Here is an 18,072-nt window from a genome sequence, read left to right as displayed (position 1 = left end):
AAGATGCAAATTTAGAGGCATTTTTCATTATTGAATCAAGAACAGTGAAATTTTCTATTAACCTTAAAATCGCTATTTATGAACTCCCCTGTAGAAAAATTGTTTCATTTTTAATTGGTACATTGTATACCCAAAAAAGGTTCTTTCTTTTTTTTGTTGCCGGTGACCTACACTCTTGCCATTTGATGTCAATTTGCTGTCTAACACACACTTTAATGTCTTAAAATTATGACTATGATTTAAAAATTACTTCTGAAGCAGCTCTTTGATATGGGCATTGGCTGTAATACATGGCTCTCATGCACACAGGGCTCATACTGGATATTTTCCGACATATCCATGGTTTGGTGGTACGAGAATACAGAGGCACAAGTTTGGGGTTCATGTAGCCTTCTCTCCTCTGCTCATGCATAGCAGTTAGCAACTTTGAATCCTTGCTTATCTTCTCAACAAAGCAGTTTGTTGTTTTGTCCAAACAGGTCACATATGGTTTGCACTTCCTTGGAACAATGATCACAAATTCAGAACTGGCTCTTCCATGTGATCTCTGGAAAGTCTCACAATTGGATGAATGGATTTGCATAGAACCTTGTAGTGCTCTTTAACCAAAGGGGAGGTGCTGCAGTTAAGAGAAGCATACACCTTCCCCTTCAGTCCTCTGCTGACTGCCACTGTAGCGGCAGCTTTCAGAACTTGCTCCATGAGTTTGTTCTCTCGATGGTGGAGCATCTATTTTTGTGTATAGTGTTTATGTGTATAGTCTTACACATATAATAATGCATATAATACACAAAAATTGTTAGCAGAACCATGGGGGAAACATGGTTTAGCATCATGACTGAACAGCCCAGGTTGTGCGTGCAGGACTATGGATTACAACAAACCCATTGCCCATCCGCATAGCCAATTTAACACAAAGTTGGTGAAGCGTATTGAAATTCCTCTAACATTAGGACATTACAGGGTGTTCTGTGAATTTACCACATTGTGGTGAATTTGGAAGTCACTGTAGATACAGTTTAGCAGTGTTATCCTGAAAACCAAATTGAGTTCATGGTGATGTATGTGTACAACCACCTTGTCACAAACGGAAGAAAATGGATTTAAGAACAAGTTAGGTGTGTCCCTCAGCTCTCTTGCATTGAAAGATTTGTAAAAAAGCAACTCTCAGACAGAGCCCTGTGAATTCCTTCCAGTTACATTAGCAAGAAACAGAAAAGCCCCACATGCATGTGCAGAAATAGCTTGCTTAATTATAGCTATTATACTGCAAAGTGAATAGAGTTCTGTATATCAGCAGAGCACTGCTTGCCAAACATTAAGGAACCACAACCCCCACACTGTTCTCCACTCCTGATCAAAGAGTAAATATCATTTAAGGAGCAATCCTAAGAATGGGAATACAGCATAATTTATTCTGACTTAAGTTCAACCAGAGTAAAATGCAGCAGATCCTAACTCCATTCAGGAGCAGGGCTATTGCTGGCTGAGATGGCCTAAACCTGGCAGAAGCGAAATAAGCCTCTAAGATAGTTTGACTTACACCACCCTCTTTGCCAGTGTAAGTTCCACCACGTTGCCATGTCACATGATGGAGCTGAACAGAGTTAGGATCCAACATGAGTCTCATCCCATCCCTTCCACTCCCCCCATTCCCTCAGAATACCCATTTTTCAAGACTTATGCCAGTGAAAGTTCCACCAGTCTGAGGGATTTACACCAGCATATCTCCCGCGGAGCATAACTCTGGTAAGCAAGCTGAGCCCAATTGAGCCAGGAACCTGCTCGATGAGCTGAAGATTCACCACATCCTAAATTATTCATTGTGGTGTATCTAGGATTAGGATTGTGCCCTTTGTCCCTGATTTACTGTCTGAAAATCTGAACTAGCATTACAAATTCTGTTTTATCTTTTCTCCACTTCTTGGCTGCATTTACACTTCTGCCTGTAGTACCAGTCCTTCCACACTACATACATTTTTGTCTGAAACCGTAAGTGACAGCCAAGTTGGGTCCACAGCTGAACAAATCAAAATGTTTATTCATGACCTACCAGGGAGCTGGATTTTTCATGTTCATTAAATTATGACATGCGGAGTAACTTTTCATATTAAAAAGCTCTTTGTGATCCTACAGCGGGCACAGTCTAACCAAAGTAAATCACTGATAAGTCCAGTTAATTCTAAAGGACTTGGTTGCATCATGTTCCGTGTATTTTTATATAGCAGTGAGCTTTGGCAAATATGTTTGACACAGACCAGATCAGAGAAGCCACATTTCCTTAAAGTTAATGTAACACGAGATGTAACTCAAATGGAAGTGAAATGTAAAATAACATTAGAATAACAACCCATTAAAAAATGCTATGCCTTGGAAATTGAAAACAATAACTAGGGCTTATAATATCTCCTATATAACTACTTTATTCTGAATCTCTCAGTATTAAGGGCTTGGGGAGCAATTCATAAACCACGATCACTTGTTGAAATGTTACAAAACATTTTTAGATCAGAAAGCCAGCTTTGTTACATATTTTGGCAACCCAGTTCTAAGGTGTACCACAGCAAATCCTGTTTCTAACGAGAAACAATAACCTGAAAGTCAAGTACACTTAGTAAAAGCAGACCGGATAAAAAAGTCTTCATTTCAAAGACCCTTGTAAAATTATTCCCTTAAGAAAATAATAATACTAATGCTCAAAAATGGACAGGCAGCTAGCAGAGATAACTTCAATATACTCTGGCTCCATTTGACACAAAAACATATGAACATGTAGCATGTCTGCAAAGTTGCACTTAACCTGGTTTTGCATCAAAGGACTTGATCCTGACCTTTATCTAACAACAATAATAAAACCTAGTTACAAAAAAACCATGATTTTTCTGCATAAATTTATTTTAAAATACCATAAATCAACTTCCAACTCTTTCTTTTTATTTATTTACTTACTTTGTCGTTTTGTGTCTTAGCCACCTTGTAGTAATCAGGTGCCATTTCAACAACAACATACTGTAACAACACTTGTATATATCACCTTTCATGCCATGCATTCCAAGGTGCTTTGCATTACAGTTTTGCTAATGGTTCTGTATCGGTATAAAAAAATTAAGGCAGGTCCAAAGTAAGGGGGAAATGGCTACATTCATGTACATAAATTGTTACATATCTTATTTTCCGTTAGACTTTGAGACTTTTGCTAAGTTTTCAGAGTAAGATTAGACTACTTTTATGTGCCTCATTATAAGATTTGAATAACTGGGCCAAAGTAATTTCAATTCAGTAATTTTTGTGTTGCTTCCTTTATATGGATTATGAGGTGTTAGAGTCTTATCTGCTTCAGGTACAAAGCCCACTGTGTTATAAAGGACTGGAGCTGATTGAGAAGTTTGGGAACTACAGCTTTCATTAAGTGCTGTAGTATGACCAATGTCTGAATGAGATTTTCTATGACCATGAACTGTTTTCCGTTAATGGAAGGAAAGTTAGGCTCCAAGTCAATATCTACAGAATATGATTAGTGAAGCTATCTGTTGCCACATATAAAACAAGAACAATTATAATCATACCATTCCAACTAATCCTTGTATATGCTGTTTCCCCTAGTAAAATTAACATTAATTATTCTTAATATAACTCCTACATGGGCTCTGGTGAGTGTACAGAAGTTTGCACACTGAGGGGCTCTTTTACACAAGGGGAGAGTGTGACAAGGCATTGTGAGCATTTCCTATCATAGGCAAAAACTAGAAGACCTGCGGTGAAACTTCAAGGGCAGTGGCAAACGCTATAAAACAGTAGGAAAGGAGAGTGGTTTTCAGCAGCTGAGCATTGGATTGGAAAGATGCTTAATGTTTCCTTTGCCCATTGGTTTCCCTCTGCAACACCACCGCAAACCACTTTTGTACACATGCTGCAGCAAGCATGCACCTGGAAGCCCTCGGAGAAGGAAGGGGAAGAAATATCTACCATGCGCAGCGCTGTAGGTACATATCAGATCCCCCACAAAGCTTTTTATCAGGATCGATAGTCTACCATCATTGCAGAGTGTTCTGTCTAAATAATGACACTAAGAACTAGCTACATTGTTATATTCGCACCATGAAAAGCCGTCAAGCTATGACAGTTGTGAATTCTGAACGAGAAGGAAAAGCTGAAGGTGCTTATCTATTTATAAATGTATTTATAGACCACCCTCTCATAAGATAGCAGTTTACCACAATATACATACAGTAAAATATAAAAACAGAATAAACGTTTCATTAAGATTACTGTTGAGCCAAAAGTTTTTTAAGTGGCTACATAGGCCTGTTAGCATAAAGTCTTGAAGAGATGCTTGAAAGTAAAAAGTGAGGGTGCCTGTCAGATCTCTGCTGGAAGAGTGTTCTGCAGCATGAGACAGCACCTTTTCATGCCCAACTTCTTAAACGTAGGCAACAACTAGCAGGGCTCCTCCAGAAGATTTCACTGATCAAGCTGGGATTTATAGGCGCAGGCAGTCCTTAAGGTATCCTGGACCCATGTTGTTCAGGGTTTTGTGTATGAAGACAAGAACCTTGAACACTAGCATATGTCCATTCACACTAGAAGAGCCAGAGATGCTGCTGACATCAATAGTTATTCTCACTAAGATAATCCCCTCCTGCTCCTCAACTGCTAGGCAGGATTAATTGTGTGAGTTAACTAGAGATCAGGGCCTGTGAGCCAGCTTGGTTCTGTTCTTGTCATTAATATAACTGGAGTGAGGCTTTTACAGTCTTGTCAGAAACTAGCTATATGAGTAAATTAATGCTTAGGGTAGAATCCAATATCATTGTTTCATAGGCCATATCTCAAACCATGCAGATAATGTTAAGATTATAGAGATGTAATTCTGGCACTGCATCTTTATAATCTGTACAAATATTTAAAAATTGAGATTAGGATGCATACATGTTTCACCACAAGCAGGGAAATCCCTGTCATCCTCTAGTGAACCACAGAAAAATGCTGTTAAATTCCAGCAGTAGGATGTCACATGATTGTTTCTCTGGTTTGCACACATGAAGGTGTATTTATACAGGGGTAAGCAAACTTTTTCAGCAGGGGGCCGGTCCACTGTCCCTCAGACCTTGTGGGGGGCTGGACTATATTTTGAAAAAAACATGAACAAATTCCTGTGCCCCACAAATAACCCAGAGATGCATTTTAAATAAAAGCATACATTCTACTCATTTAAAAACATGCTGATTCCCATACCATCTGTGGGCTGGATTTAGAAGGTGATTGGGCTGGATCCAGCCCCTGGACCTTCCTTAGTTTGCCTACCCATGATTTATAAGGACACTTACAGAGCTAATCTGTTCATGTCTGCTTAGAAGTAAGTCCCATAGAGTTCAATGGACCTTACTTACTCCCAGTTAAATAGATACAGGATTGCAGCCTAAGCACTCACAACATTTATAGGCAATATATTGAGATTTGCCCTATAAAAACTGTGGTGTCAATTAGCCCCATTGCAGCCATATGATTTAATGGACTGTCCTTTTAAGACTTGATTAGGGGCATGCTAGCTGAAATATGCCTGCTTAAAGATTTGTGAGTAGCTCTCTAGCTTAGTAAGATGATAGGCTTGTTTTAATAACAGCTTTGTGGCAGATACAAACATATTTTGAAAATTGTTGCTTAGAGTGGGGGGAAAGCTATGATGAGACATGGTTTTCAGTTTTAGGTTTCCCCCACTCTTTTCTTTTTGTTACATAGGAACTTAAAAGTGCCACCCCAACCTAGTAAAGGGGGGATAATTATAAAGGGGCACTACCCTTTGTAATATATTTAGTTGCTTTGCTAGGAAACCAAGCTGGAGACACTTAATTACAAACATAAAAATACCTGTAATTATTACTGCAGTACTGTTGCTTATGGCCTGTTTCCTTTTTCTTCTCCTCCTCCTCTTTTTCTCCTGATAAGTGCCAATAAATGGTAAGTTGCCCATTTGCCCCATTGAAGAGGTGTGGAGGGGGTGGGTGATTGTTTGCTTCATACCAGTATTGACCAACCTAGTTGGGGTTATGTTGTGTGTTGGCTTGCATGCCAGTTGACATATAACATTTCATGCCTTATGTGATGGCCCATGATATATTGCTTATTTGAAACTGCAGCATGCTAAATTCAGTCAAAGCATTAACCCAAATCAAACTATTCCTTGCATTTATCCTTGTGTATTTTCTTTCCTACTGTTGTATCCAATCTACATTTCCATTTTTCTCCTGGCTTAATAACCCATATCATTTTATGCATTAAAAAATTTGCTTTCACTAACATGTCCTGAATCACTGTGAAAGAGAAAATAAAAAGTTTACTAATCCAGGAAACACTCAAGTCCTTTTTTTATAATTACTGGGACTTGATGAAGTTTCAGCCTGAAACTTCTGCACCATTTACAACTAAACACCTAAAGAATTTATTAGTACAGCTAAATAAACAAACCTATACAGTATGGACAATACAGTGCTTTTCATTGTAAACCAATAGATCCTCCTCTTTCCAATATATCTTGATAACTCCCCGAGTAAATTACTCAATTGAGTTCATTTTCATTATGGTTTAGCCCACCAAATAGTGATAATAGAAAATTATGTTGGTGTCAGACGCCATCTCATAAAGGCAATGTATCATACACTTCTGTGGAAAACTGGAAATAGCTGATATATTATTCAGTGTTCTTTTCCTAGATGAAACTCACACAATGGGCAGTGACACAAGCAGCTTGGTCCAGTCACACACCTACAAGAAGCGAGACCCTGTTGATGTGCCGTACCAAACAGGACAACTCCATCCAGCCATCCGTGTCGCCGATTTGCTGCAGCACATTACGCAGATGAAATGTGCAGAAGGCTATGGATTCAAGGAAGAATATGAAGTGAGTAAGCTTCAAGCTACACATGGTCTCAGTGGTGTTTTCCCTATCACAACCACCTACGTGTGTGTGTGTGTGTGTGTGTGTGTGTGTGTGTACATACTGTGAGAAGAACAGTTTCCTTTCAAAGCAGCAATGATGCAGAAATGGGGTGGGGTGGGGTGGGGAAGAGGATGTTTAAAAATATGAGTTGTGCTAGATGAAATCAAAGGCCGGTCTAGTGTAGCATCTCATTTCCCACAGTGGCCAACCTGATTGTAGAGTGATAACTGTTTCCTGCTGCTGTTTCCCAGCAAATGGTACTCAGAAGCAAAATGGAGGGTAGCATGACTGGTAGCCACTGATAATCTTATCCTCCATGAATTTGGAGCCTTTGAGTAAGTTGCTGGCTTGTCATCACATCTTATGGTAGTGAAATCCATAGTTTTATTATGTGCAGTCTGAATAAATACTTCCTTTTGTCTTTTCTGAATCTATCTACCACGAACCAAATATTGCATCAGGGTACATGTTTTTGCCCCAACGTGTTACAATTACTTACATTACTTACATGAACCACATTTAATTTTATTGCCCATTCACCTAGTCTGGCGGTCTTTGACATTCGTTTTGAAGCTCATTGCAATCCTTTGTTCTAACCACCTGGAACAATTAGTTTTCATCAGCAAAGCTGGTCACCTCACTGCTTATTCCTAAAGCTAATTCGTCAATTTTGAAAACTCTTTATTCCTGTTCTCTCCATTATCTTCTTTAATCACTTTAGCCATGTTGCAGTCCTCTTGGATTTGGTGGTAACTGTCCTGATCTGGAGTATACATTCTAGCTGAGTTAGATCTGTTTCAATTTCAAATAACTCCCAAGTGTTGTAGGAAGTTGACTGTTCTTTCAACTTCCTTTTTACCAAGCCGCTATTATTATTATTATTTTAGAAGTTCATCCTTTGAAGTCAAATAATGTTGTCCTTCCTTGGGAATTGTTTGTATGCATTAAATTTGATAACATTGTGGTCACTGTTTCAAATGAATTCAACAAAATCTATACCTTGTTCTAGGTTCTGACCACCATTTAGAATTCAGTTTAATGTTATCTCCCTTTTTAAATTTGATAATGTTGCAGTAGATGTTTCTTGTCATAACATTTCTTCCATCAGGTCTTTGGAATCACTTAGGATTATACATGGCTGATTCCATGATCTATTGTTCTAGGGCATAGTAATTCAGAATATCTAGAAAATTTTGCCTCTGTGTTATAGTTAGTGCCTGTGCTGTGTGCCAACCCCTCCTCTATCTATCCTAGCTGCTGGGCTTATGTTTAGGAGGAGATGCCAATTTATCAACTATCTTACCTCATTTCATCCAATTGAAGCTTATAAGCAGGGAGGTTTCTCGGAGAAATATTGCACTACATCTGCCCTCCCATTACACAAAACTTTTTGATAGTTTGTCTTCATTGGGCAGCACATTATTTTTTATTCATAATAAAATACTTAAAAGCAACTTTATTTTCTGAAAACAGTGTGATCCATGCAGAAAAGCTGGGGGGGGGGTTGTAGTGGTTGATGTAGCCATTTACAGGGCCTAGCTGGCATTGTTGTTCTACAAAGTCTGCTGTGACATGACACATCCAAATTGCACCACCAACCTGCACTCTCTTCAAGTGTTCTTATTTCATATTCTGGAGCACCAGCTGTGTCACTCAATTGTAGTCATCACTACAGGTTATTTCTGTTGTATAGAGTATAAATAATGACCAAAACCAAAAGAAGTTTGGAACATTGAATGAAAATAGGGGATGTTAGCAAGCCGTGTTGATACATCTGGAAATGCACGTACTACTTATTTTCTTGCTTCTCTGTTTACAATAATGATTGAGATAATGATTATGGTAAGGTTTAGAAAGAAAACAGTTTGACGGCATCCAGGGACTTTTAAAAAAACAGCCAGACACTTTCATAGACACCAACCTACTTCATTAGATACTGAGTTGGAAATGGGGAAAGTAAGGGAGGTAAGCTAGTAAAAAGCTGGTCAAGAGGAAGCATCCTAAAGTTCCTAAATAAGTGGTAATAGTATAAATAGACTTTTTATAGTGTGCATTGTCTCTCCTGAGCACCCATTAAAAATGAACTCTCTCTCTCATTTCATGTGATGATGATTTTGTAAAATTGCATTAGACAAATCCATATGGATGTAGCACTACCCATATGCAAATTGGAATCAAAAGGGAATCTGCATAGGAGATCACTGCAATTCAAGGTTGCTTTTTTATATAAAAGAAATATTCCAAGCAGGTTACAAAAAAATAACAAAATGAGATAAATCCTATTTTGTCTTGTTAGGTTCCTATTTACTTACTGGTATATTAAACTTTTTATGTGGCAATGATAACAACCTTCTTTCTTACCCACATGCGCATCTAATTGTTTATAGCAATATTTACTCTGTGGGTTTTTACATGTGGGTTGGAGATTTTATTGAGAAATTATCAATTTTTTTTAGTTGAAAAGTAGTTTACAAATTAAGTTAATAAATAATGTAATAATATCATTAAGTCCTGTGCTCATAGGTAAATCCCATGAAGGACAATAAATATTTATTATGCATGAGAATAAATTTATTGTAAACATATGTTAGCCCTCAAGTTGCTGCGTGCAAGATGACTCTTGCTACATTCATAAAGATATCTTCCAACAATTTGGTTTGCAACAAACTTTTTGCAGACAGGAACTGGAAATTCCTATCAGCCTACCAGTGGCTAAATAAAACCTTAATAATGGCTAAATAAAATTTGGGAGACCATGATCATGTACAAGCTCACTCAAAATATGTCCCTTGCAACCAATCTAGTCCCTAAACAGAAACCCATAGCATCCTAGTTTCCCTATATCTCATTTGTGGAGTCCCTCCCATAATATAAATGCACTCCTGCCAGATGCAGGCATGAGTTAAGGCATGCCCTTTTTCTGGTCCTATACATGATTTCTCATTTGAATCACCAATTCAACGCTCCTTACCATTCTTGTCCTTTTTTTGTTTCATAGGTTTTGAAAAAAAAGGAAGGTACATTTTCGGTGCTGCCAATGATTATTATATAAAACAATGTAGTTAGTTTTTCCTTTCTCCTATTATTATAGTTATTTATTGCATATAATGCTTTCATATATTTAATTTATTAAGATTTGTGGTTGAAGTTTAATAAAAGTCATGTTTAAAAAAACTAACGGATAGTTTTCAAGAAACAGTTAATGAGTCAAAGCATACACACACACACACACACACACACACACACAATCATTAGCTATTTACTCTAAAGCAGGGAACAATCCATTCAGTAGGATGAATTTCTTGTAGAAATTCCACTTTTGTGGTTTCCAATTTGCATGTAAACAGATAATTACTGAACAGTTCTATCCTCTATTAATAAGAGTACATTCGTGCAGTTTTGCACATTAAATAATTCTGCAACAAACTCAATTCAGTATCTTCTGAGATCCATCAGATCTACAGCCATCTGTTCACTAGTTCTCTTCTACAATGAACAAGACGGCTGTTCCTAAATAAACAATATTCCCATATCTCCCATTCTCTTTCATTGCCTTAAACTCTAGCATTCTTAATGACTATCCCCATTCACTAGTGTTGTGGGAGGGGAATGTTAACTGCCATAAAATTATTATTTGGAGACATCAGAAAATGCCACCAGCGCTTTGGTATTGAACAAATGGCATCATGTTGGTCTACTTTGTGACTGAAGTTTGGGTGGGCATGGGGCTGTATTCTGCTGAGTCCAGACATGCATTTTAACTTTGGTTGTTATCTTATCTTTACATCCTCAAGCTAGGTTGATTAGGGTGAAGTTTGTCAATATGTCCCTGAAGTGTTTGGGAAATTACCAGTATATTACTGTTTTATGTAGTGGGTGGAGTTAGGAAGACCTCTTCTCCTTGCCAAGGGGAGGAGTTGCAAGCAGGAGCTGGCTCCCGCGCTAGCAGGTGGGCGTGTTTGGCCCCCTGCATCACCCTTTCTCTGCTGCCACGCCTAGCCCCCCAGCCAATAGGGCTGGCTGGGGGACGGGGTCTGGCTGCATTTAAGCAGCCGCAGGAGCGCTCCTTCTTCAGTCGGCTTCCTGCTCACCAATATTCCACCCTGCTTGTTGACCAATTAGTTTTGTCCTTTGTTTCATGTCACATGAAAAAGTTGAAATTCAGCAGCCTCTTTTTTCTCCTTGCACAGTGAATTATATGCTGGGGTTGTTGTTGCTTCATCTTTTTTTTTTTTGCATTGTTCATTACATTTACAATTAGATTTTGTTCATTACCCTTACAGTTAAGTATGTAAGAAATCACATTGCAGCAGTGCCTATTTCAGTCCTTCGTGCACAAATAAATATGTGAGAAGATAAATAATTCAGGTAAACATGTGGACAGAAAATAGTGGGTTCCGGGAAGAGAGTGTTAGTAGTGAGATTAAAGAAGAAATGAGCAAGGTGTATCTGCAAACCTAGGGATCCTCACTGGAACTTTGAATTTTCTGTTTACTATTGTAAGAGAAAACTTCCTTGTGTCTCATCCTTGCACCTTTGTCTGTCAGTTGCCTAAACCATGTGTATGTTATTTTACTAATAACAAGGGAAACCTATCTGCAATGGAACTACATGTGATTTATTTTTCAGTTTCACCCCTTGTTTCTGTTTTTGAATCAATTTGTGGTGGGGTCTGGAAAACTTTGAGATTATGGATTGGGGATTTGACCTGGGTTTGATGGCCACACCAGTTGGAGATCCCCTTTTATGCATGGCAGAACAATGACAGCACTAGAACCTGGTGCACTTCCCCAATGTGCTACACAGTAGCATGAAGCAGGCAGTGGGGGACAGACAAGACGGAACCTGTGTGCCTTTCCTTGGATGCCACCACAGTCAATAATGTTGTTGGCTCTCACGTCAAGCATTACTTGGGTTGTCATTAATATTTTGTTTAACAGCCTCTGTGGCTGTATCTTCATTGTACTTCCATCCCTTCTTTTTTCCTTGCCAAGGTCTTCCTTGTCCTCTACAATTTCTTTCCTCACTATAGCTGAAATGGGAGGTAACTTATTAAAGAACATTAGCAGTGGAAGGAAGTCATGTTACTCGTTTTTTGGCTGGTGCTGCAGTGGGACACATGTATTTATGTTTGTTCCACTGAACCTGAAGAGGGTTCTTCCAGAATGCAAACTACTACTTCTCAGTTCAGGAGTAAACTCACAAACATCTGGTCAGTAGAGCCTCACCAAGACAGAAACAGAACTAATAAATTTTTTTAAAAAAACCATTGCTAAAATAATAGTCACATAATAAATGAATAGGCATTGTTAAGCACAGCTCCCTTTAGCAAGAGATGAGATAATCCTTCCTTGCTCCTCATTCACATATCCTACCTTGAGTCTGAGTCTTATTTTCATACCCTTGCCTTACCACTAAGTCTGTGAACCATGTACTTGTTGTTCTGCTATTTGTTAATAGGCAATATTACGAACCTCCCTCAGAAACATAACCTCATACGTAACAGTGCTAATACAAATTAGAACAGATATTCTATACTTTGCTTCATCTTGCTCCCCAGACAAGTAGCCCTCTCTCTTATACATTTTCTGTGTCCCTAATCTCACCCAACTTTTGCTCACAATATTGTGAACAATAACACTTAGCATGTGAACTCTTCCCCTTCCTGGTTCTCCTAGTCTTAACCAAGACAAGTCCTTAGGGCTATGCCTAATTTAGGAATCCTCCTATAGCTGCTCCCCTTCTGCCTTTCCATAATAGTAACTAACAGTGCAATCCTCACCATAAATTCAGTGTAATTTACTCCCAACAGCTGGAGACCCATGTTTGGGAAACCCTGTACATAGTACCATTTAGGGAAGGGGGAAATGGGAAGGATCATACTATACATCACTGTATTGTCCAACATAACATTTATGCAAAAAAATAACAAAAAATTATGAATACAGTTATATTTGGTTTGGCTGCATGCAAGTCTCTATCACCATTTTAAACAAAAACACTAGTTAATATGATTCAAACAAACAGTAACATTTTGGTTTAAAAGTTAGCAAAGTGAATTGACCTTAATAGTCACTGATTTTTGCAGTTTGGAATTATGCTGTTTTCCCATGTTTGTGTGTTACATTGCTAATTAGTTCCTCCACGGACATCTCCAAAAAATTAATTCTCTGTTTAATGGTTTCACCTGTCAATAAAAGAAAATGAAAAGCAAAATATTAGCACTGGTATTTAACATAGTCAAGCGGAATCTGTAGATAGCGCTTGGTTGTGCAGCTATGAGAGTCTAGCCTGCTCCTGTTCTCAAATCACATGCATGCCCCATTACCCCAGCAGGATAACTCAAAAAAGTTACATTGTGTTTGCAACTACTGAGATCATCAACGGGTTTACTGTATTAACCAAAGGCCATAAAAAGTTTATTACAATTTGCCAAACTGCAAACAATAATTACATAATACAAGGCATCAAGTGTTTAAAGAAAGGGCATCAGAGATAATAAGTGTCACCTGTTATCTCATACCCAGCTTAACTTCCATTGTGTCTCCAAATCACCAGCACAACTTGTTACAATAATGTCCATCTCTCTTTCTTATGTTTCTTGCAGCCAGAGCATAAAGTGCCACTTTATGTATAAAAAAAATTGTTAGCGTCCCTCAAAAGAAAGTGAACCATTTTTGCCATAGCCTGCTTCCAGGAACTGGCAAAGGTTTCAGGAATTGATCTCTTGTATCCCTAAACAAAGGGCAGGTTAACAAGTAATGCATTATGCCCTCTACCTGTGGTTGGCTACATATGCAGAGTCTGTCATCATATGGAACCCTATTGTAATGGCCACCTAAGGCCGCCATGGGCATCACTTGGAATCTGTTTTCAAATCGAGCCTGATCTAGGACTTTCTTGTAATACCCGGGCCCAGGAGCAGAGGAAGGGTGGTGCGGTGGGGGCAGGTCGCCCTGGGTGTCACCTCCAAGAGGGGTGACAAAATGCTGGGTGGCAATCACCGTGGGGCCTGCAGTGCACCTGAGCCACCCGTCTCTCCTGAGAGTGATGCGGTGGCTTGGGCGTTTGCAGGCTCTGCACTGCCCCAAATGGCCCGTCCGCTGCCTCCCCCTCAGCTGTAGGTAGGCAGGAGGAGGTAGGCAGATTCTTCAGTGGCCCCATGGAGCGTCCTGCCCTGGCTCGCCCTGCCCCGCCCCATGGGCGGCTGGCCCCGCCCCATGGGTGCAGGACACACACGTGACCACCCCCAGGTGCCCGATTGGCTTGTTCCACCACTGCCCAGGCCTCCGGGTCATCCTAAGGTGAGAACTCATTTGGGGAGTAAAGGTTTGCTTGAGGGCAACAATGGTACCTTGAGGCAGGGGACATGACACAGGTAATTTTCAAGAAAAAAATCCTATCCATATTGTCCTGCCTCCTGTTTAGAGCACAACAACTTAAGAGTACAGAAGACATCTTTACTGAGGCAGAGTAAAGGTGTGTACCGGTAATGTCACAGCAGCCACAACGTTTAGGCTAGGTGAAGGAAAGGCATTAGTAGCTGGACTAGATAGAAGAAGAAGCCCAAGTTTAGGGAATCCAAGATCAGGACAAGGATGACAGAAGCAATGAAGTCATTCCAGTGGGTCAGTACACCTATCTCCCAATCTTTTAAATGTGAAGGTTAGCTTACTCACAAACCCCCTGTGAGAGTGTTTTGAGAATTTTGATCTTTTGATGATGCAGACCTGCATTGTGTTGGGGAGGATGTCTGTTCCAATTAATGAAAACGTCGCTGGGTCCTGGGTGAACAGCCCCCCCCCACGGCCAAAAATATCTTCAAACACTGGTTCCTGCATCTTGAACAGTTGATTAAGGCCCTCCCTATATTCCATTGGTGCTCTTCTGTCCCCGTTAGTTGGGAAGGGAGTAAAGAGCCCTGCTTCCCCATCCAGAACAGCTATTTATTGGAAGATAGAAGTACCTGCCTTCTCTAACCTCTGTTCTTCAGTCTCAGTCATTCCTCTTCCTCTCCCCCCCCCCTATCTTCACCTGTCACTCCATGCCCAAGCCTGGCAGGACTCATACTCAAGAGTAAATCCCATAAAGCTACATGAAAGCATTGGATTGCAAGGCTTGTTTCCAGTGCAGTTCACAGCAGCACAAGGATTTATGATTGCATAGCAGGACTCCCACCCTCTGCATTCTGTTCCCTCCCCAAATCTGCTCAGCAGGAGGTACAGGAACACATTTTTTGTGGTGGGGAGGAAAGTTCCTTTTCAGAAATGTACATCATATGCACTGACGGGATACTTACTTAGCACTGCATTGTTTACAAGTCATAGTTATCTTTGGGTGCATTTTGGTTGAAATTGTCAACACAGACCAGGAAGAGCAATTTTACTAGGATAGCATTCATGTAGTCATCAAGTTAGATGTCTATCTAGCATGTTATTCACAGTATAAAAAAGGTAAAGGACCCCTGGATAGTTAAGTCCAGTCAAAGGTGACTATGGGGTTGCGGCGCTCATCTCGCTTTCAGGTGAGGGAGCCGGCGTTTGTCCACAGAGAGTTTTCCGGGTCATGTGGCCAGCATGACTAAGCCACTTCTGGCATATCGGAACACTGTGATGGAAACCAGAGCGCACGGAAATGCTTTCAAACTGTTAGGTTGGCAGGAGCTGGGACAGAGCAATGGGAACTCACTCCATCATGGGAATTCGAACCGCTGACCTTCTGATTGGCAAGCCCAAGAGGCTCAGTGGTTTAGGCCACAGTGCTCTGGTTTCCGTCACGGTGTTCCGTTATGCCATAAGTGGTTTAGTCATGCTGGCCACATGACCCGAAAAACTGTCTGTGGACAAGCGCCAGCTCCCTCGGCCTGAAAGCGAGATGAACGCTGCAACCCCATAGTCACCTTTACTGGACTTAACCATCCAAGGGTCTTTTACCTCTTTTTATTCATAGTAATATAGCTGGATACTATTTTTTTATTATGTTCATCAATATTCTGCTGTGCGTCTGTATGTTGTATGGGTCTTTGGACAATTTGTCTTCTTGTATAGAAACAAAGAGGTTTGTTTGAAGACAGTGTGCTTTCAATTATATATGACAGATAAATTCAATACAGTAAAGAATTGATATGATGAAGTAATAGGCAACCTGCAAAGCAATGGCTGCTGGCTTGATATATGTGTTATTGAAATATGGCACTGAATTTTTGATCATATATAATACTAGTTTCTTCATATGTTACATTCCTTTTAAATGGCTGTCTTTTTAGCTCTATTTTCAAAACAAGCTGATTCTATTAATGCACACAGAAATCAACATCTTTCATTCATATGGATAGCGTGCATTAATTTTATTGGATGCAAAAGCAATATAACTTCTTTTATATTTTATTATAAGACCATTAAACATCCATTTATTTACTTGTAAATTATGCAAATGATTTTACTTGCAATTACAATGTTCACTATTAATTATAAATGCACCCTTTACATATTGCATGAATTGTATTTGTTTATCTTTAGATAATTAGATATTTCAGTCTATTGCTTTTTTATAACTAAAATAATATTCTTGGCTAAATAATACATTTTGAATCACATTAAGCTATTTTAGCCATGAAATCTGTCTAATTTAACTTTAGTTTATCTGTTGTATTTTTAAAGCATGCCCATATAAATTTATGATGCATTTGTCTTAGGAGATCAGAAGTCTTGGTGAAACATTTATCAGTGACAAAGAACAGGTTTTGTAAGCATGTCTTCTTCTTAAGCAATTTTAAAATTTAGTATTCATCTGACTTCACACACACACTTTTTTGTAGACTCTGTTTTCCCATTAAAAGAGACTGGCTTATTTATGGATGAATTTAAATCCCAACTAGAAAGACATCTCAGTTTGATTAAAGCTGTTGCTGTTTTAGAAAGTCAAGATTATAGCACAGTATGATTCACAAATCTATTAACATACTGGATATGTGTGAAAATACATTGAGGAACACAGAAAATTGGGATTGGAGAAAGCGCCCTGATCAATTTACTTCATGGAACCCCATAGCTGATGAAGTGGGACATATTTTGTCAGTTGACACAGGCAGAAGCAAAGATCTTTGGGAAATAGGTCCGGCTTCCTCAGTTTTTCTCTCCTGCCTAACACAGCAGCACGTTACTCAGCGGCTCTCACTGACCTACACTACATTTATTGGAAGAAAAAGACTTAAAGGGCCTATTCACATCAGCATTTACATATGTAGTTACGTTTGCCAGTTTTTGGGGTGGGGGAGCACCTATTCTCTTAAGGCGGTAAGACAAGCAGGATGCAGACGGAGTAACAGGAAAATTGTGCCTACTTGCATGCATCTCTTAAATGCACAGTAGCACTGTCAAAAGAAAAAATGGAAACTCTCTGTATTGGTTCCTTGTTGTTGTTTAGTCATTTAGTTGTGTCCAACTCTTAGTGACCCCATGGACAAGAGCATGCCAGGCACTCCTGTCTTCCACTGCCTCCCGCAGTTTGGTCAGACTCATGTTGGTAGCTTTGAGAACACTGTCCAACCATCTCTTTTTTTTTTATAAGAATTTATTAACATTTTTACTTATAACAACATACAACCTTAACCACACCTACATTTATACACATACAAAACAAATACAATTACACATCTAATACAAAAATTGCCATGATTTTTCTTCTTAATTAGACATCTCAAAAAAAAAATTTCTTTTTCCAATCTTGACAGTTGACTTCCCCTGCCTTTTCACCTTCGAGTTTATATCCATAATCTACTTTTTAACCTCTTCATTTAAAAAATTAAACTTAATTATATATATAAAATAAAACATTCATCTTAATCTTCATCTTAATCTTAATCGTCTTAATCTATAAACTTAAACCACTTAAATTGACTTTATTTATACTACATCCTCATAAATCCTCACAAATCGTCCTCAGCAAATCTATCTCTTCTATCCTTTGAACTGCTGCTAATAACATAGAAACTTGAAATATCTCTTTTCATGTTCAAACAAATAATAAAACAAACTATTGTTGACAGTGTTCACCCTCCGATTTCAAAATACCATAACAGATTGCTTTAGATTTTACTTAATACTTCACCCCACACCCCCTCTGTCCATTCTTCT

The 18,072-nt window shown here is 39.1% G+C and overlaps 1 protein-coding gene across 19 annotated transcripts in view; it reads left to right on the top strand.

Annotated features, from left to right (window-relative positions):
* PTPRM (protein tyrosine phosphatase receptor type M) overlaps positions 1-18,072 on the top strand; it is a 395,593-nt gene that overhangs the window by 313,402 nt on the left and 64,119 nt on the right. For 10 of the 19 annotated variants that reach the window (XM_033154926.1, XM_033154915.1, XM_033154928.1 and 7 more), the window contains one exon: positions 6,711-6,898. In XM_033154926.1, the coding sequence (XP_033010817.1) occupies positions 6,711-6,898 (188 nt within the window). Of the gene's footprint in view, positions 1-5,946; positions 5,959-6,710; positions 6,899-18,072 lie in introns of all 19 variants that reach the window. The other 9 variants (XM_033154917.1, XM_033154914.1, XM_033154922.1 and 6 more) reach the window with 1 other exon arrangement.

This window comes from Lacerta agilis, chromosome 7 (genome assembly GCF_009819535.1).
Source record: "Lacerta agilis isolate rLacAgi1 chromosome 7, rLacAgi1.pri, whole genome shotgun sequence".
In the NCBI taxonomy this organism is placed as follows: Eukaryota; Metazoa; Chordata; class Lepidosauria; order Squamata; family Lacertidae; genus Lacerta; species Lacerta agilis.
The sequence above is the reverse complement of the archived record's forward strand: the minus strand, read 5'-3'. Positions and strand labels throughout refer to the sequence as shown.